The 21,332-nt window shown below is 41.8% G+C and overlaps 1 protein-coding gene across 2 annotated transcripts in view; it reads left to right on the forward strand.

Moving 5' to 3' along the window:
- Positions 1-8,927: 8,927 nt before the first annotated feature.
- The window catches only part of FMR1 (fragile X messenger ribonucleoprotein 1), a gene marked incomplete at both ends in the record, with an annotated part of 28,537 nt that continues 16,132 nt past the window's right edge, over positions 8,928-21,332 (forward strand). For both annotated transcript variants that reach the window (XM_079542082.1, XM_079542083.1), the window contains 5 exons: positions 8,928-8,978; positions 16,949-17,001; positions 17,978-18,071; positions 19,949-20,020; positions 20,276-20,424. In XM_079542082.1, the coding sequence (XP_079398208.1) occupies positions 8,928-8,978; positions 16,949-17,001; positions 17,978-18,071; positions 19,949-20,020; positions 20,276-20,424 (419 nt within the window). The remainder of the gene's footprint in view (positions 8,979-16,948; positions 17,002-17,977; positions 18,072-19,948; positions 20,021-20,275; positions 20,425-21,332) is intronic.

Consider the following 21,332-nt stretch of genomic DNA (forward strand, 5'->3'; position numbering starts at 1 on the left):
TCTTCAGTACTAGTTTAGCTAATATTATTTCCCTAGGACTTTTCTCTTAGGTGTAACTTTGCATTGTCTATTTATCTTCCTCAGAAATGGCCACAAGAAGCTGAGCATTTAAAATGCAGGCATCGACATCTGCCTTTCAGAACGACAGCAACAAGCAGAGGTTTTCCATCATTAAGAAATGGTTCTAGATTTCTGAAAAAACATTCATATAACACTATGATATGAACAGTGGAAAGAACTGAGTATTTGCATACCTGGTGCTATTTACCTTAAGGCTTAGTCAGGCACAATGAAGAAACATTATTTTTAAAAGATGGTTATTTCGTAACTGTTAAAGTCTCTTAACAGAATTTTATCAAATTCTTATTTACACAACCTTTTTGCACTTCTGTGTTTCTGAGATTCATAGAGATTTTAATTTATCTTTCAAATTACTATCTGCTGATTGTACGCAAACATCATTTCAGACAGGAGCCTATCCTTGATGACTTATTTTCCCCTGCACAGTGGTTTTCAGGATGTCATAGAAGTGATATTCAGGCTTCTGTACTTCCTTCTTGTCAGTGGTTCACGGGCTGGTTTGGCCAGTTCCATGACTAGCATGGTGGAGGGATTTGCAAATCCGTGCTTCCGGAAATGGGAAACGGGATCCCAAATAATTAAAAACAGCGGCAATGATTTGAGGAGAAACAAACTAATTTTCTAAATATGGTATCAGAATGCAAGATAACACACTATAATGTAATATAATTAGAATTGAAGCTAATAAATCAAATATAATGAGAGAAAGAGCGCCTGAGAACTGAAGGTCTCACCATATGCTGAGGTGAGATGTGCAGTTGGATGAGCAGCAGTGAGGAGAGCCAAAGGAAAAAGGGCATCAGCTGGCCTTGCCAGGGGTTGTATCTCCTGCCTGAACGCAAAGCCCCCTGGGGTATGTAGTTCTTCTCTTCCAGACAGGTGCCCAGAACTGGAGCATTAACTCTTTAACTCCCAGTGCACTACATGATGTTATGATGTGGAATAACGATACCCAAAAATCACAAAACCATGACATTTCACCCCTTATTCCACATCACTACATCATGCTTAATATATACAAAAAAACCACCGTAATTACCAAACATCAAACACATACAGACACATATCTAAATATATGTATGGAATTACTGACTGCACTCCCCCAACATCAAATTCCCTTGTGATACACATCCTCTTTTTCTGCATCACCCACCAAGTGGACCAAGGTCCCCAGGCAAAAACAGTTCCACGAAGAGGTTTGCCCTTCCCAGAAACTGAAAAGACCCAAACCACTTTTCCCAACATGTTCTTTACATGTACTACAGAGACCTTATCTCCCTTGACAGCATGTAGGGAGCTAGCAGGACCATCACCACTGATAGATCTTCAGTGTTGACCACCCTGGTGGCTTCTACCAAATCCTTCTCCCAGTGCTTAAATATTCCACCATCCATTGCTTTCAATGTGGTTTTTAACACCCCATTGCAGCGTTCGATTTTACCAGAAGCTGGTGCATGACAGGGGATGTGATAAATCCACTCAATGCCATGATCTTTGGCCCAAATATTTACAAGAGAATTTTTGAAACGAGTCCCATTATCTGACTCAATTCTTTCTGGAGTACCACATTGCCATAGGACTTGTTTCTTGTGACCTAATACGGTATTTTGTGTGGTAGCATGGTTTACTGCATATATTTCAAGCCACCCAGTGGTTGCCTCCACCATGCTTACCATTGCGAGATTGTGGAAAGGTGATATAATCAACCTGCCACACTTCCGCATGTTTAAACTGTTACCATCACCCTTCTCCCCAGAGAGATTTCATCCTCTTGGCTTGTGTAATTTTGGCACGTGTCACAGTCATCAATAACCCGTGCCATAGCATTCACAGGTAAGTCCATCCCTTGGTCTCTAGTCCATTTATGTGTTGCAACTCTTCCTTGATGGCACGATGTCTCATGGGCCCACCGAGCTAGAAATAATTCACACTTGTGTTGCCACTCCAAATCTATTTCGAGCCACTTTAATTTTGGCAGCTCGGTCTAGCTGATGGTTATACTGCTGTGCTAGAGTAGCCCAACTCTTGGGCACATGAGCATCTACATGATGCACCTTTACAACCATATTCTTTGTTCAGGTAGCAGTGTCTTTCCATAGTTCAGCAGCCCAAATAGGTTTACCCCTTCTTTGCCAGTTGTTTTGTTCCCACTGTTGTAACCACCCCAGTAAGGCATTTGCCACCATTCCTGAGTCAGTGTAAAGATAAAGCACTGGCCACTTCTCCCGTTCAGCAACATCTAAGGCCAACTAGACAGCCTTTACCTCTGCAAATTGCCTTGATTTTACCTTTACCTTCAGTGGACTCCGCAGCTTGGCATGTGGGGCTCCACACAGCAGCTTTCCATCTGCAATGCTTCCCCACAGTACGACATGATCTATCAGTGAACAGGGCATATTTCTTTTCATTTTCTGGTAGTTCATTGTATGGTGGGGCCTCTTTAGCTCGCAGTACCTCTTCCGCTGGTAATGTTCATAGAATCATAAAAAGCCTGGGTTGAAAAGGACCACAGTGATCATCGAGTTTCCCCCCTGCTATGTGTAGGGTTGCTAACCACTAGACCAGGCTGCCCAGAGCCAATGTTCCAAACTTTTTGCCTTCAGGCCAGTCAATGATCACCTCTAAGATTCCTGGACAATTGAGGCTCCCCATCCGAGCTCGCTGCGTAATCAACGCAATCAACTTACTCCAAGTGGCATCAGTAGCATGATGGATGGAGGGAATCTTTCTCTTGAACATTCAGTTCAGCAGTGGCAGTCGAGGTGCTAGAAGGAGCTACGTTTCAGTACAGATTACTTTGGAAGCAGCCCAAACCCCCTCAAATATAACTAAGATCTCCTTTTCAGTTGGAGTGTAGCACTCTTCATACCCTTTGTACACCCAACTCCAGAATCACAGGGCTTGGCCTTGGGTCTCTCCCAAGGCTCTTTGCCACAAACTCCAAGTGGGACCTTTCTCTCCAGCAGCAGTGTGTAGAGGGTGTTCTTTACATCCTGATCTGTCCATACTGGCCCCAGGGCCACAGCACGGGCTATCTCCTGCTTAATCTGCTCAAATGCCTGCTGCTGCTCAGGACTCCACACAAAATTATTCTTCTTCCGTGTCACCTGATAGAACTGGCTTACAATGAGGCTGTAGTGTGGAACATGCATTCTCCAAAAGCCCATTATGTCCAGAAAATATTTTGTCTCTTTCTTATTAGTGGGTGGAGACATGGCAGTGATTTTGTTGACCACATTTGGTGGGATCTGACGACATCCATCTTGCCACTTTATCCCTAGGAACTGAATTTCTTCTGCAGGTCCTTTCACTTTGCTTCACTTAATAGTGAAACCAGCATGCAGAAGGATCTGGATTATTTGCTCTCCTTTCTTAAAAACTTCCCCTGCTGTGTTGTCCCACGCAATAGTGTCATCAGTGTACTGTAAGTGCTCTGGAGCACCACCCTGTTCCAGTGCACCTTGGATCAACCCATGGCAAATGGTTGGGCTATGTTTCCACCCCTGGGGCAAAAGATTCCAGGTATACTGAATGCCCCTCCAGGTGAAAGCAAACTGTGGCCTACATTCTGTGGCCGACGGAATGGAGAAAAAGGCATTAGCAATGTCAGTGGTGGCATACCATTTGGCTGCTTTTGACTCCAGTTCAAACTGGAGATCTAACATGTCTGGCATAGCAGCGCTCAGTGACTTACGTCAGGCCATGGGAGTCTACTGTCAGCCTCCATTCTCCACTGGCTTTACACACTGGCCATATGGGCCTGTTAAAAGGTCAGTGAGTTGCTGATCACTCCCTGACTCTCTAGTTGATGAATCTACTTATGAATGGGGAGCAAGGCATCCCTGTTGCTGCGGTACTGCCATCTGTGCCGTCTATTATATCTTCTTGATTGCTCTCCATTCTGTCCAGTTTTTCAGATACTTTTGTGATGGCCGAAACATAAGCTCGTAGAGGAGTTAAATGCAACTCAAAGTCTTGAAGTTTATTAATCAGTTCATTTGTAAGGGGTCTTCTTTCCCCTCTGCCATACATTGCTGCAAATGTGCTGGTATACCTTTCTGGTGCAGTCTTTGTGAGTATATGCCACATATTTGGTGTACACCTGACTCTCTCAGGATCGTGCTCTTGGTCTGGCTTGTCAGCAATGAAAATGGGGCTATGTAACATTTCCACCACAGCATATTCTCTCAAATAACAGATGCCTTTTCCCATATTAGTCCATTTCTTTTTCTCAAGCATCAGATCATCTTTGAAGGGGCATTTTTCTTTCACGGCTAGCAGCATCCGCTTCCAAAGGGTGAAGGACCCACTCTGTCAGTGGCTGAGTCCCTAGCAATGCCACTCAGTTGGTAAGCTTCTTTACTATCTGTTGGCCCCATTGTCCCACCATTGAAGTAACTAAGCGAGAACAGGTTCATTTGGGTGGCATGAAAAGTCTTTTCTCGGATCTCAAATTTCATTCATTTTCAGAGATCAATCAGTAATGGTAACAATGTCTTGCTCACCTCCTGCTCTTTCAGGACTTCTTGTCACCCTCCTGGGCATTGGTGACCCCGGTCTTATTGAGGGCCCCTCCCCTGGACTCAGGGGCACTTCCCCTAAATCTCAGAGCCACTCCTGTGGACCTCTTTCCTCCTCTTCTTCTGCAGTGTCTGCTTCCTCTAGTTTCCCTTCCTCCTCTTTCTTCTGTTCGAAGTGAGTCGAGATTCGTTTCATTTTCTGTCCTCTTGCAGGAGCAACTGACATTGATTTTGGTGCCTCCTGTAGTCAATTAGGTTGGTCAGTTTTGATGCTCTCACTCTCCAGCTCAGCTCAGAGTCTGTCTCGTTCAATTATTACGGTAGTTAGTTCGGATTCAAGAATGACTTGATGAGACTGAATTCTGCTTAGTTCAATTTGGAGACTGAATTTTGCATGCTGGAAAGCATCTCACTCAGTTCGGAGTACATCCCGTTTGGACTTGAGGATGTCCCTCGTGGACCAGGGGGCGTCTCGCTTGGACTGGAGGGTGTCTTGTTGAAACTGAAAGTTGTTGAGTTTGGATTGAAGGGAGTCTCTCTCAGTTCAGAGGGTATCTCTCTCAGATTTGAAGGTGTCCCACTTGGACTGGAAGGCGTCTTGCTCACCCCAGGGTGTGTCTCGTTCGGACTGGAGGCCTTTTCTCTCAGATTGGAGATTCTCTTTCTCAGATTGGAGACTCTCTCGCTCAGCCAGGAGATTCTGTTTCTCAAGAAGAAGAATCCTTTTCTGAACATGGAGATTCTCCCTATCAGCTCTGAGACATTCTCTTTCAGCACAGAGACTCTCTCAATTTCAGAAACTCTCTCCCTCTCTGGGATAGTATTTAATAAGGCTTATTAAATACTTATTTACTACTTACAGTATTAAAAAAAAGTATTTAATAAGCAGTAGCCAGGCCTCAAATCATTTGTGCATCCTCAGATCTGCCTGAGCCACAACGTTCCTGTCTCAAATATCTGTTTCGACTCTCAGGGTTTTTCAGGTGCTCAGGAGTAAAGTTCCATGACAAAGAAGATGTCCATATCTTCTGAAGTCCCTCTCGAACATCTCCACACTCCTTGCCACTCAGGATTCTCTGGTTTTGGGGAATACTTCTTCAAAATATGATGAAAACAAACACTGAGTGAAATGATGAGTATTATATTCAGGGAGATTAACATGATCAGATGAGCATCCAAAAAATGCATGAAGGATTCAAGGATGAGACTGGGAGCCTGTTTAAAAACCACATGTTCTGTAGAATTAGCAGCTTCCTCTGGAGTTGTATGCCACATTGTATGCAGATACCAGATAGTTATTTCCATCAGTGTTTTCAATCAATTATGTATACCTATTACTCCATAGAGCAAAGTGGCAAACTTAATTAAGACCCAGCATGTTTTGAGCATTAAATAAGAAAAAACGATGGCATGCAGTCCCTTGAAAAGCAGTTTCTCAAGAGAAAGCACTTTTTTTTTTCTCTTTACAGAAGCAAGATAGCAGTGTTCAAAGTTTACAAATATCCCAAAATACTGGCAGTCCTCCTGGACTTCCAAGGTCAAGTTTTTCAGCACAGAAACCTGAAGTGCTGATAAAGTTCCCTAACGAAGGTCTCCAGGAGCAGAGAGAGATTAGTTCTAAAAGCTAAAAAGCAGCTCTTGCCAGCATTCTCGACCAAGAATGTCAATGGCTTACGGGCTGGTTTGGCCAGTTCCATGACTAGCATGGTGGAGGGATCCGAAGATCCGAGCCTCCGGAAAAGGGAAACGGGATCCCAAATAATTAAAAACAGCGGCAATGATTTGAGGAGAAACAAACTAATTTTCTAAATATGGTATCAGAATGCAAGATAACACACTATAATGTAATATAATTAGAATTGAAGCTAATAAATCAAATATAATGAGAGAAAGAGCGCCTGAGAACTGAAGGTCTCACCATATGCTGAGGTGAGATGTGCAGTTGGATGAGCAGCAGTGAGGAGAGCCAAAGGAAAAAGGGCATCAGCTGGCCTTGCCAGGGGTTGTATCTCCTGCCTGAACGCAAAGCCCCCTGGGGTATGTAGTTCTTCTCTTCCAGACAGGTGCCCAGAACTGGAGCATTAACTCTCTAACTCCCAGTGCACTACATGATGTTATGATGTGGAATAACGATAACCAAAAATCATAAAACCATGACACTTCTAAGCCTGGTAGTCACAGTGTAGATATCTTGCTTCTGAAGCCTTATTTGCATTTTTCATGTCTAGGTAGAGACTGGGGGAGTAAATCCCTCCCCCCCACACACACACTGTAAGGGCAGAGCAGGTCTGAGACTGCCTCGTGAGTCTGAATGCATACATGACATGCATCCCAGGGTTCTGAAGGAGCTGACTGAGGTGGTTGCTGAGCTGCTCTCCACGATATCCGATCGATAACCGATCGATAACCGATCCACGATATTTGAAAAGTTGAGGCTGTCAGGAGAGGTCCCAGGTTACTGGAAAAAGGGCCATGTCATTCCTGTTTTTAAAAAAGGCAGCAAGGAGGACCCAAGGAACTACAGGCTGGTGAGTCTCACCTCTGTGCCTGGGAAGATCATGGAACAGATCCTCCTGAACGACATGATTGTTCACATGGGGAGTGAGTGTGAGATCTGAGACAGCCAGCACAGCTTCACCAAGGGAGGGTCATGACTAACTAATCTGGTGGTCTTCTATGATGGAGTGATGGTGGACAAAGTGAAGGCGACCAATGTCATTTATCTGGTGTTGAGCAAGGCCTTTGACACAGTCCCCCAGTACATCCTTATCTCCAAATTGGAGGGATGTGGATTTGATGGGTGGGCCACCCGATGGATAAGGAATTGGTGGAAAGGCCGCAGAGGGTGGTGATCAATGGCTCTGTGTCCTGGTGGAGGCCGGTAATGAGCAGCACCCCCCAGGGGTCTGCCTTGGGATCAGTGCTCTGTAACATCTTTATCAGTGACATCAATGATACTGTGGGAGACTGTCAAATACATAACGAGTGCACCACACACTCAGAGAAATCACAGCTATGGTCATATATCGCAACTGTGATTTTTGAAGGTAACAACAGAATCATTTTGTCTTGTCTTATTCCCTGCAGTTAGTGGAAAAGCACACTGGAAGATCCTGCTGGTGCTTGTGCAGCTCTGATGACAGGCTGTACAGGCAGTGTTTGTTCCACTGCACACCTACCTGCAAAAGCTTTGCCACAGCCACATTTCTTCACAGAGACCATCACCAAGCTGTAGTGAACTGCATGCAGGCTGCTCCAATTTCTTGCCAGAACCCTTACAAGGGTTGGAATTCACACAGTAAGTGACCACGCACACTAAGTTCTCAAGTACAGTTATAATAACAGACAAACTATTTTTTTCCATACACAGAGCTGGTTGAAGGATGCCCCACTCTCACGTGAAGGCACCAGCACACCGGCTCTCCAGATCTGCAGTTGCTGGTGTCCCATTATGCTTCTCATGCGCTGTTTAGGCCACAGCCGTCAGAGCATCAGTCAGAGCAAAGCTCATTAAGAACCACCACAGCGAGGACATCGCTCTGCCCTCTTGGCCGTAATCACCGCCGCGGCACGCGGACTGCCGGCACTGCCTACACACCGCCCCGCCGCCCACCCCGCCCCGCGCCCCCGCGCCCCCTCGGCCTCTGAGCCCCGCCCCCGCTCGCGGGGCAGCTTCGAAGAAACGCCCACCCCGCTCTGCCCTCCTCTGATTGGTCAAAACGCCAGGGACAGACTGCAACGCGATTGGCCAGCGGCGCCGTCACTCAGCGGCACGACGGCAGGCTCGCGTCGGCTCGGCTCGGTAGCGGTTTGACGCCGCCGTTGCGGATGTATACGAGTGCGCGCGGGTACGCGCTCGCGGGAGGGGGGCGGGGCGGCGCGCGGCCAGGCCGTTAGGCGGTCGGCGAGCGGCGCATGCCGGCTGGGGCCGGCTCCCCGCCCCGCCGCGGCCCGTCACGTGACGGCATTCAGTGGTTACGGCCGAAGCGGGCGCCTTCTCGCCGCCGCCGCACCTCGCGCGCCGCCCGGCGGCGGCCGTTTCGCTTTCATTTCCCGGAGGCCGAGGCCGAGCGGCTGCGGCGGCGGCGCGGAGCGAAGCGGCCTGCAGTGCCGCCCCCATCCCCCCGCCCCGCCCCGCGCGGCCCCACCCCCGCGGGCTCGCGGTGAACTGAGATTCCCCTTCCCCTCCCCCGCCCGGCACACGCACACCGCACACACACACACCTTGGCCTCCTCTTCCTCCGGCTCCGGGAGAGAGAGAGAAAGAGAAAAGCAGAGGGCGAGGCGCTGGGCCTGGGCCTCCCGCACCGCGCCGCCGCGCACAACATGGAGGAGCTGGTGGTGGAGGTGCGCGGCTCCAACGGGGCCTTTTACAAGGTACCGCGCGCTCGGGCCGGGCCTCGGGGGAGGGAGCGGGGCCCGGGACGGGAGGAGGAGGAGGAGGCGACGGCGGCGGCGGCGGCTCCTCCCCGCGTAGAGGGAGAGCGGGGCCCCGGGGCGGGAGGGAGGAGTGGAGGCCGCGGCCGGGCCGTCGCCGTGCCCGGGAGATGCGGGCCCGGAGCCGGGAGCTGTGCGGGCGGCGGAGGGAGGGAAGGCCCCGCCGAGGAGGAGGCCTCGGGCCTTCGCCCATTGTGGGAAGGGGAGGCCCCGGGGCTGCTGGGGCGGGAGAGGAGGGCCGGGGCCTCAGTCTGACGGCGCCGGAGCGAGGATCGGGGCCGGGGATGGGGCGTTAATTGTTAAATCCTTGGCTTTTGTCGCTGCTTAAGGAAAGTCTTTCTCGCTGTCCAGGTTCCCGGCGGAGCTGCACGGCGTTTAAGGCGGGGGAGGAGAGGGGTGTTTGTTCCATGCACGTTCACGATGAGAGCTGTTGTCAATTATTTTTCTTAATGCCGCGGCTGGGGACGTTGCATATTAACATTAAAGAGAGCGTTGCTTGACCAAAACTGTTTGCTGAGCTGCTAAGTGCATCTTATCATCAATTGTACCCTTTCCTGAAACTACTGAACAGCGTTCCGTGTTCGTTTCCAAGTCTGTGTGCTGAATAAAGCCATCACTGATTCTTCAATGCACGTATTGAGTTCTTAATATTTCTGTTAATACCGTGTAGTATTGGCATGGCTTTGCTTGTGTTGGGATGCATTAATCAGTGCATTATTAGGGTGCAAGGCATGGTTCTGCCCTGTTCCCTGAAAACCCAAGTTTGAGCACGGTGAATTTGGGCCTACTGTCATTGTCACGTACACCTGTTACAAACATACCAGGAGCACTCCTCAGTCGTTTTCTGCAAGTTTACCGTTATTTAAATGTTGTAGTATTTTAAAATTTGGACGTTGTTATTGTGCAACATCAAATATTTATGTTAGTAAGGAAAGAAGAGGTAGAATTTCACGCTCTGATGTTAATGTGGTAGGGCAGGCTGGTGTCCGAATGATGCAGGTCCAACACCCTTGACTTGAGGTTTTTCCATGGAGACAATTTGAAAACTTATTTCTAAAATGCATCTTCATTCTGGAGAAGTTTAAAATAAAGAAAAAAGGAAAGTATGGAAGAAGTCTGAAAGCTTGGTGCACGTATGTATGGTGTGGGTTTGTGATGTTGAAGTCGAAGTCCTGGATGTGCATATCACTTCCTGTAATTAAGTTATTTAGTGCTTTGAAAAATCAGCTTTAAGGTTTTTAAAGGTACAGTATTTGCATAGGAAAAAACACGGGCATAAATGTATTACTTAAGAGAGAAGTTCTGATGGGGCTTTCATCAAATTATATAACAATATTTACAAAATAAATGATACTGAAAATGATATTGTACATTCTTTAGTAACCAATGTTGTTAAACCAGGGAGAATATAAAAGTTCTGTCAGTTTTTTTTTTTTTTTAAGTCACATGTAGTTCTAATGTCATTATGTTCTTTTTCCCTTTCCTCCAAAATGTATGCACACTTCTGATTGTAGTTAAGGTAATAATTACAGATAGACATATACTCACAGCAATTTATTCTTTACTGTAGTTCAGTGTATCTAAGTTCTGACATGGGCGTTGCCTCCAAATTGGGTATTATGTTTGCCTTTTAACTTTTAGAAATTCAAAAAGAGGAATTGTATTTTCCCTACCCTCCTTAGTCTCTAAGGATTGGTTGGGAGGGATTGGTTGAATTATCTAAGGGAACTTAAATAGGACATATAGGTTTATTACACTTCACATGTATTGACTGTCTAGGTGGAGCATTACACTTAAGATAAATGGTGCAACAGATTAATTTTTTTTTTATTTTTTTTTAAAAGCAATCTCACACAGTTATAATCAGTGTAGATCAGCAATTTTCCTCCAGCCTAAATTGCTGGAGTTTTAGTTACAGATCTTTCATGTATCGTAATGACAAGTGTCACGCTTCTATTAAGTAATTTATCTGAATGTTCTCTTTCTTTTGAGTTTTATGCTTGTCTTGCAGATCTGGGATTTGATTATAAAATGGATTGATTAATCCAAGATAACAAGAAGTGTGGTGATGTTAAATGTGGACGTAATTGCAAGACTCGTTTTTTTGTTTTGTTTAAAAAGTTTCCTTAGAAATGTTTTACAGCAATAACACAAAACATATCTAAAGCAAAATTTCTTAATTCCATTTCATGGTTTACTGATGCTTAGTGGTAGTTTCTTCGGCTTCAAATCATTTTTGTGGTCTTCATTATTACATGCAAATGTTTTGGCAAACAAAACCTGCTGCTATGAGGATGTAGAGGGGAAGCACATGAGGCTGCTAGAGTCGTGAACGTGTGGAGTGGTACAAGTGAGTACCTCATTTCCCCTTGAGGCTTTCATAGAGTCTCTAAAGACCATATGAATTCAAGTCCATAAGCATGTTCTGATTTTGAGCGTTCCCAGGAACATCTTGATCTTGAAAGTAGGAAACATGCCTAATTGTCACCTTGAAACTACTGAGAGTCATTAATTAGGCTTTTTTCTACTTATGTTGCCTGTGGGACTTGATCCAGAATGCGTGCTGAGGTGCATCTAGAGGGATGGCGTTCCACGCGTAACACAGGAGATGATTTTGGTACTTCAGTAGGTGGAGTATGCATTCAGAGCATGGAAAATTTTAACTCGGCTTTCGTACTAGTCAGGTACATTGTTCCACAAGAGTTCTTGAATGCATCATTTTGATAGCTGGATATTCATTTTTTCATGGAGTAATGATTTAATTATGTTAAGAATGCTTCACAATTCCATGAACTTTTTCTCCTTTCCCATACAAATTGTTCCATGGGAAGTACAGTACAGTGCAGTGAATAAGCATGATTTAGGAATAATCACTAATTTAGTGCCTAAAAATGCTTTGTCATGACCATATTGCTTGGCCCACAATCTCTGTAAAAGATTAAATACCTTTTTTTTTTTTTTTTTTTTTTTTTTTTTTTTTTTTTTTTTTTTACTTTGAAGGCTATTCCAGCAGCCAGGGCTGTGTATCTTAAGGGGAGGGAACTGCCCTTCAGCAGCTCTCAGCTAAGTAGCTAGATTGTGGAGCTGCGTGCTGTTAGGTGCATCTCTTAACATCTGTTGGTTCACGTAGGTACAGTAATCGAAGTTTCCATGTTCTTATTCTCAGACAGTCTGTTGTCCGATCTTTCCAGCCTTAGCTCTAGATATCATTTCCTTCGAAAAGGAAATGTGGTGGATATCTTTCCAGCATGGGATTTATGTTTTTTGTTTGTTTTTTTTTTTCCTTTCCCCAGTTTGGGAATAATTACTGCTTGTAATCTCTGCTGGAGATAGGAAGCATCCTGTTGAAGGCAGTATACGCTTAGGAAGCATCATCATTCTCTTTCTTCATTCACAGTCCTTCTGAGGATGATAGCCTGTGCTATTTTTTCTGATTCAGTTTTTGTTTCTGTTACTTTTCTTCTTTTCCTGGCCTTCTTTTTTGTATGGTGTGCCTTTTCTCAGATTTGGTTTGCTGTTCCTTACGACTCTTTCCTTGCAGCAGGAATAAAATGTTACAGAACTGTTGGGCAGATGTAGATACTGGTTTGTATAAATGTAACAGCCTTATTATTTTTGCCTGTTCTCTCTTCTTAAATTTAGTAGAACCATTTTAATAATGGAGGATATCTGATGTAAGGGTTAGGGAGGACAACAACTGCAAAAACACTTAATGGCAGCTGGAGCCTGTGTTGTTCCTTTGACGTGTCCGTTATGCCGTTTAGCACATAAATAAGTATATAGGTGTCTCCAGTAAGTCTTTCTTTCTGTTTAGTCATTCATAAAACTTAGACCATATCTTTATCATTCGGCTCTTCCTAGAATGTCAGTGTTCATATGTGACAAAGACACTGTCGCTGTTTGATTGTAATCTTTTTTGTTTATGTCTGAAGCATGGAGAAAAATGCTAATCGTTAATGTGACTAAAAGTCAAATCCAGTGTAGGAAACGTGCCACAGTTTGATTCTTCATCTCAGGGAAGAACAAGCAGTCCTAGCCTCTGTAATACTCCTATTTACAGAATTAAAAGCACAACTTCCAGTGATTTGAATTTCTTCTTATGTACTCTAATTTGATGTCACTGCAGTTGTGATATCATAGCATGCTGTAGTCAAATGAGACAGCGTCTCATTTCCTTATTTTAGTTCCATCTAGTTTCGCTGTTTTTAGTGCTTCTTGCATGTGTTCATATTTCTCGTAGCCAGTGTTCTGTCCCTTTTTGAGTGTGCGTTTCAAATCCACACATATGAACCTTTAGGTTTGAATTTCCATGCCCAATTTGAACTTGTTATTTCCAGAAGGACTGAGGATTGCTTACTGTGCTTTTGGTAGCAATTTGTGTGAAATCAGTGCCTATCCTCTGCCTTCAGTGACATCTGGGACTGCCCTGTCCTGTTATTGTGAATTTGACTTGTGATGCTAATGATCTGTTTCTTCTTTTCAGCATTATGTGTAGTTTTCTGTGGTATGTGTAATAAAAAACACAGTTGTGTTGAACGTTGCTTTCAGCTTTCCAAGTGCTTTAATGATTAAGTTGAATTTTTTTATAGCTACTTACGAAACTTGATGTTTCAGAACATTATGGTTTGTACTTAGAAATGCACAGATGCTTAGGTGTACAAACTTAGTGTTTAATTTTTCCTTAATACAGGTCTGTTTAACTTCTTATACTTGTGGAGAATAGATATAATGCTGTAATATAGGCTATAAAAACTGATCTGATCAAGGCATTGGATTTTTTTGTCACAAGATTGGAACAAGGGAAGCCAGCTTTCTCTGATTAGGTAGAATTAGGGGACTGTATGTTTAGGCTATTAATATATTTTGCCTGATTGTTTTCTAAGCATAAAGCTTATTACAGAAGTAGACTGAGGTGTTGTATATGCTGTATTTTTGAATTGGGGTATTTTGCTAGGAATTTTATGTTTGCAAGATCAGCAAGGCTAGAAATTAAAGGGCAAATAAGTAACATCAGTGTTTTTGGCCCAGCTGGTGGAAAAAGCAGATATTCTGTCTGTTCCTGTGGCTGATTCTTCTGGAGTCAGTGAAACATCTGTACCAATGCTACTTATTGACAGTCAAAGATATTTGATTCAGGCATGTTCAGATTTCTGGGTTGAGGCCAAGGCAATGTTGAAGATCTCCTTAAGAGGAGCCTGCATAGTAGCTGGAAAGTGAGAGAACACTATTATAACTAACTTATAACTCTTTGCACATTATTGAGATCATCTTCAGCCTAATGAAGCACACCTTTTATTGTGGGACAGACAGTAACTGACAAAATCTCTACAACTGCTGTACTAGCTCTTGAGTCTTTAAACGAGGATGTGATGTTAAATTGAAAACAATTATTACCCTTAGTTAAAAATTCTTTTAATTAACTATTTGCTTTACATTTTTTTAGATTTTATAAGTGCTAGATCAGTCTTCGGCTTGATAACTTGCATTTGTGTCACTATCTAGTTTGTTTATTGATGGCAGATTGCAGAATGAGTACCACTAGTTGCTTATGTTGCTGTGGTGAGGAGCTTCTACTCAGCATGGCTTGGATGTTAGGAGCTGTCAGGCCTGAATGAGAATGTTTTTTAACTACAGCACTCATGTATTTCTGTCATAACCCATACTCTTCAACAGAATGGTAATTGGAGCATCTTCTGGTGTTTCATTGACTAGAGAGGGGATGACTTCTCCAAAAGGATTATTAGTTTTCTTTAGCAGAAACAATTTTTGCTGTTTTGTGAATGTGATAATCAAGTATTAAGAAGTTACTTCTCAGAATGCTGTATTATGTTACTCTTAACTGTTTTTTTCAAGGCTATTCTTGTTCTTGGTAGCATTTCTGTTAGATTTCCTTTATAAAATAGCTTGTACTTTTTGTGTACTCGAATGTTACTAATAATAAGTCCCATCTTTTCCATTCTGTGGTGTGAAGGAGTCGTAGCAAACGCTCGCTGGTGATTGCAGGGTTATTTCAAGTATTAAAGGCATCAATTTCTGTTCCATCTGTAAGAATAGGTGATTCAGAGCTGCGCATGGCAAACGTTTCGGACAAAATATGGAAAGAATCTTTGATATGTATAGTGTTGCAAATCAAATCAGGTCTAGCATAGTACCTGTGAAATACATGTTTTTCTGGAGTTCTCTTGCAGAAGAGACAGCAATATGAAACAGTACATAAGTGTTCAACTGGGAATTCTTTTGCCTTTTTATGTAAATAGTTTCTTGTTCTACTGTCAACTTGATGCAGAGATACGGTTCTAGATCTACTCTGTTTTATATTATTAAAACATAAACTATGTTTGCCACTCCCTTGGAAAGAATATCTTGGAATTTCAAAATAAGTATCTAAATACTATTAGAGCCTGAGAGCATCCTTTGGGTGCTAGCCATAATAAACTTCTCAGAAACTTTATTCTTATGGTATTGTGAGAGATGAGCAAGATGTAAATAGTCTTTTGCTCTTGTTGTAGCTTTGCTTTGACTTCTGTTAGAGATGGCATTGATTTCAGATTATTAACTAGCATTCTACTTTATTGTGGAGAATGTCTCTACTGAGAGTTGTGAATACGTACTACTTACTTTAATCATAATCAGTTATTGGAGCTCCATATTGGTCATCAGGTACTGCTTTTGTTTGGGTCTGAGATGTCCCTGCAATTTAGCATGTGCTTGAGAATACTTAATGAAAGAAGTGGTGGTGGAGTTCTTTTAAAACTCTTAAGTGCTATACCTAACAGAGTCTTAACACTCTTAAGATGTGCTATTCTTTTCTTGGAAACTTGAAAAGCGGAGAGAAAGATATGTGCTACAGTTCATTAATTACAATTTACAAGAAAGCTGCTGCTAAGTTACTTTCAGTTTACTGAGAATTTGTTCAACTACTGCAATGCACTGCCTTTGACAGAATTAACTTCTGTAATTTCTCTTGTTCTTGGACTTTCATCCACCCCTACCTTGCAAGTGCGTGAAAAGCATGGACAAGTGCTAGTGTAATACTCAGCACATTGCTAATGCCTATTTCAGTAATTTTAAAGGTATTTTTGAAAGGAAAGAAACGACGCAATATTTGCAATTCTCATTGCTATGCACCCTCTGTTTGAGGCTATGAAAAATATCTTCCCTAGTGAATCCCAAAGCTTTTTAAGTAGAATATCATCTTGGAATTCGGTGGATGGGGAAGCTTGAGCATAAAGCTGAGAAATATCAAGGATCATTGACTTCAGTAGCATAAATGGAAAAAAGCACCCTCTAGGCTTAGATTTAACTCTGTACTCTGCTTCGTGGTTGTGTGGAGACTCAGCACAACTGCTATTCATTGCCCAGAAGAAAACAAGGAAGGCTGCAGGGCATTTTGCTTAAGTTTGTGTGCTAGGGCTGCTGACTGTGTGAATGAGAATTGTATCAGAATGGAAATGTGTGATTTCTGGTGGATCAGTATTCAGGCTTACCTTGTGGTGAAAAAGGTGGGATTTTTTTAAAGAGTAGTCGTGTTTAATTTCTAAACTATAGTTTTCTTGTCAGAAAGTACAAAGTGATAGCTATAACTCAAGTTTAATATATTGGATTTCACATCTCATAATTCAGAATGATTTTGTCATTTGTTAGTGACCTCTTCCATTATTTCTGAAAAGCAGAAAGGCTGTGTGTGTTGCTCGGGCATTCTGTCTATCTGCATGTTGACAGTCATGAATTCTGGGTTATCAGCTTTCAGTATGTGTCTTATATTTGTCTACTGCAAATTGCAGGAGGTTGACTCAAGAACATATTTACATGCTGAATAATACTAATTTCTGTGGAAGGAAAGCATTGTTTGAGGCTTGTTCTTTAAAAGCATCTGTAGGCATACTGTAATTGTACCTTTATTTTCACAGGCATTTGTAAAGGATGTACATGAAGATTCGATAACAGTTGCATTTGAAAACAAGTAAGTATATTCCTGCTATATCTACAAATATGGAGTTAAGAGTTTCTATCTTGAATCTGATGAAGCTAAATAGAACTTATGATGGTGGAGAGTGGCATCCTTAAGATAGTGTATGCTTCTGCTGGCATGTTAAGAATTAAGAGATTAACTACTATCAACGTTTTGTCTGTGCTTTCAATTGTTTAAATATTTTAAGGAATGAAACTAGGAAAAGGTGAATGTTCTAGAAAATATTTTACTGGACTTCGATAATAGCAACCATGTTTAAGTAAGCGGTGATACTATGACAGCTTCTATCTGATGAGAATATTTTAATATACATTTTCCTGATTGCATTATTACAGAACTTGTTTTATAGATGGTGATGAATGCCAGTTTCCCAAGCTTAAATTTTTTACCATCACTTGGTGGCACAGCAAGTTAGCCTTCTGTTACATTGCTTAGCTCAGGTTTTGTTTCCTGCAGGAATTAAAAACCAAGATGGTGTGTGTATGTGTGTGTGTATATGTGTATGTGTGTATACATATATAATTTTATCTGGTGTGTCTTTGTTATGCAGTCGTGTATTTTTAGGAATTGTTTTGCGGTTACTGTTGAAAAAAATCTTGTCACGTTAATTATATTGAATCTTAAAGAATCTTAAAATTCAAACTGAATTCAGACATAATCTGGATTACTTGTAAGGTATAGACGAAAGGAAAAGACTGATTTTTTTGAAGTAAAAGTTCAAAAGTGTTAAGAAATTTTTTAACCTGCATTTTGATGTTGGGGGTAAAACCTGTAGCTATGAATTGTAAAAACAACTGGAAGGTTTCAAAACAGTACAGATAAGAGCAAGATTTTGATGTATGTGCACAAAAGCTCTGCAAAACTGTGAAAATGTGAAGTGAATGAATTTTCAACGCAGTTCTGACTTCTGTATTTCTTAAAAAGAAAGTGAAAGTGTTTAGGTCATTCCCTGCATTTTTGTTTGCAGCTGGCAACCAGAGAGACAAATACCATTCCACGATGTGAGGTTTCCACCACCTGCAGGCTACAATAAAGACATAAATGAAAGTGATGAAGTCGAGGTATGTATACACCGTTAGCCAAGTTTGTTCTTGAGAAGTGAGAGAATTTGGGGTGAAAATGTCAGCCGAGCCAGGGAAGGCTTGTCTCTATTGTATGTTGTAACTCTTTTGATTCCAAATACTGAATAGAAAATGATGTCAAACATGCCATCAAAAGGTATTTTGACAGTATGACAATATCATTATGTGCATGCTGATTTACGGATGAGATCAGATTTTCTTTGATTATGGGTTCTTTCTTTGTCAGAACTCAGTGATTTGGAAATATGTGCTATGTTAGTTTGGACAATAGTTCTTTAACTACATTTAGACTTTATAATAACTTTTATCTACATAGGCAAATAATAATGTCATTTGTTACCAAAGCTTAAAACTGAATGAAAAAATGAAAATTCTGTATGTGTATATAGTTGCTCCAAAGGTAATGCCTTCTGTTTACTTCCGTGGAAGCTACAGCAGTTATAAAGAGCACAATGTCAGAATCACAGAATAGTAGGGGGTGGAAGGGACCTCTAGAGATCATAAAGTCCAACCCCCCCTGCCAGAGCAGGCTCCCAGACCGGGTTTCACAGGTGGGCATCCAGGGGGGTCTTGAAATTCTTGAATGTCCCCAGAGGAGGAGGCTCCACAACCTCTTTGTTCCAGAGCTCCATCACCCTTACTGTGAAGAAGTTCTGCATGTTTGTGCAGAACTTCATGTACTTCAGACTGTGGCCATTTCCCTTTGTCCATGCACCACTTAGAAGAGTCTGGCCTCATCCCTTTGCCTCCTGCACCTTAGATATTTATTTATTGATCAGATCCTCTCTGAGTATTCTTTTCTGAAGGCTGGACAGACCCAAGTTGCTCAGCCTTACCTCATAAGAGAGATTCTCCAGGCCCTTTATCATCTTTTTGGCCCTCTGCTGGACACTATTTGACAGAGCAAATTCACAGCTGTGAAACACAGTTTTTCAACATAGCCACCATTAGCATTTTTGCCAGCAATGAGCAAAGGCTGAGCTCATAAAAATCTGCACGAGCAGATGTCACCTGATAAACATCAATGGGTGGTGTTTTTTCTGCGTGGAGGAGTTCATTTCCATACCTTTGCTTCATACGCACTTCTCTGTCGGGCACCATTCTGTCAGACTGCCTCTCAGCTGTGGTCTGTCACACGATAACAATCTGTAACAGAATATGGACAGGAAGGCTCACCCTCTGCTGTCATACCACCAGCTTGCACCTCTGATGTCAAAGTAGCAGGCATTACTTTTGGAGCAGTCTTTATATGTGTTCCTGCAAAATACAAGTCAATATAAAGATATATCCGTAAATACCTCTGTAAAGCTAGCAGCAGCCTGCATTTTAGTATTACATGTTCCTGAAACTTCAACTTTCTATAAAGCAATAATATTTAATTTTTTAATTCTTATAAAAAATAAGAGAGCTTTGAGTACTTAATAGCATGCAAGCAAAACTTCTGATTTGAAAAATAAGAAAATGTCAAAAAATTAATGTAGTTACAGCCAATATCATATATGTACTGAAGTAGTAAAGATGTGTCCTCCTGTCATCCCCCCACTACTTAGATCTGCATACAGGTAAGAAGCGTTGTATAACATACAAAAGGCTGAATTTTCTCTTTTTTGACTGCACGCAAGACTGAAGCAACAATTGCTGGTAGATCTCTATGATCTTTTATAAGTAGTCTTATATTCTACTTATATTTGCAATAGCTATTTCAGCTGTCTGTGTGCATGCTATTTAGTTCTTAGATTGGAGACTGTAAATACTGATATGTTGTGCTGGTCTTCACGTCTTTTGCAGAGCTGATGCTAATACTAATCTGTATCAGCTTTTGGGCTACAGCTGTATAACGTGTGTATTTTGTTCAGGTTTATTCCAGGGCAAATGAAAAAGAACCCTGCTGCTGGTGGTTGGCTAAAGTGAGAATGATAAAGGGTGAGGTAGGAATATGCATATAAATATATACTTATTTTTTCTTGTGTTGCTTTCGTTTATTTTGATGCAAAGTGACTTTAGTATTTCTCTCTTTGATTTCAAAAAACTACTTGGCTAGGACAGTTGCAATTACCATTAACTTTGATCTAGAAAAGTTCAGATTTCATTTCTGAGTTAGCAAAAGTGCCTCTAACTTGGTAGTGTAGTTCTTACTCTTGTAATGAAACGTGTCTTGGATGATTTTATTATTTTTATATCAGTTTTATGTAATAGAATATGCAGCCTGTGATGCTACGTACAATGAAATTGTCACAATCGAGCGTTTGAGATCTGTGAACCCTAACAAACCTGCAACGAAAGATACTTTCCATAAAATCAAACTGGAAGTACCAGAGGATTTAAGGCAAATGTAAGTGCAAGTATTTCTTTACAAATTGTTTCAGAACACAGGTAACTTCTTGAGCTTGAGGAAAGAAGGAATAAAAATGCTTCTTATTGCTCTAAAGTAATTTTTAAAATATTCATTTAAAAATATAGCAGGTACAAATGTGAACATGATCATAGCTCAAAAATATAAAAGATTATCTTTAAAATGTAATTTAGTTCTGCTGGATTTAAGGGTTGTGTGCAGAACAGATGTAAGATTTTTATTTATTGCCATTTGCTTTCTTACAGCTGTTCTGTTATGTTTAAATTACTGTAAATCCATTCCCTGTCATCTTCATTGATAATCTGTAAATGTTCGGTACTTCGTTGATGGAGTATTTGACAATGTCAAAGCTGGTATTTAATGGCAATAAAAAACATACTGTAGGGCGTAAGATTTTCTGCTGATGGCTCTGCAAGTAATTGTGCAATGATTAAAACTTCCCATAGTGCAGTACATAAACAACCAGTTTTCTCCCAGAACACTGACATTATTTTTTTCTGAATGTAATTCTAAAATGCAGAATAATAGTGATTCCCCTCTTTTAGCTTCAGAATGAATTATTTTTAGAGACCTGTGTTATTGCCCCAATATGAAAGAAGTTAAACATTCAGATTAGACTTGGAACTGTGAAAGCTTGCGTTACAGCAAACAAATTCACTAAGTAATGAGTAGATAGTAGAAGTCTGGAGAAGCCAAGTATTGTGTGAGATGAGCAGGAAGTTGTTACAGTTGCTGCAGTAGTTACAGTGAAATCACTTGTCATACTGGTGCATAGTGCGTTTGAAATTTTAGACTTGCTGCGTGTAATGATTTTAGCTTTTTTGTTAACGTGAAGCTTAAAAACTGCGTTCTACTCATGAAGAGAAACAAAAGTAAGCAAGTAAAGT

Source organism: Tetrao urogallus (genome assembly GCF_951394365.1).
Source record: "Tetrao urogallus genome assembly, chromosome: 13".
NCBI classification, from domain to species: domain Eukaryota; kingdom Metazoa; phylum Chordata; class Aves; order Galliformes; family Phasianidae; genus Tetrao; species Tetrao urogallus.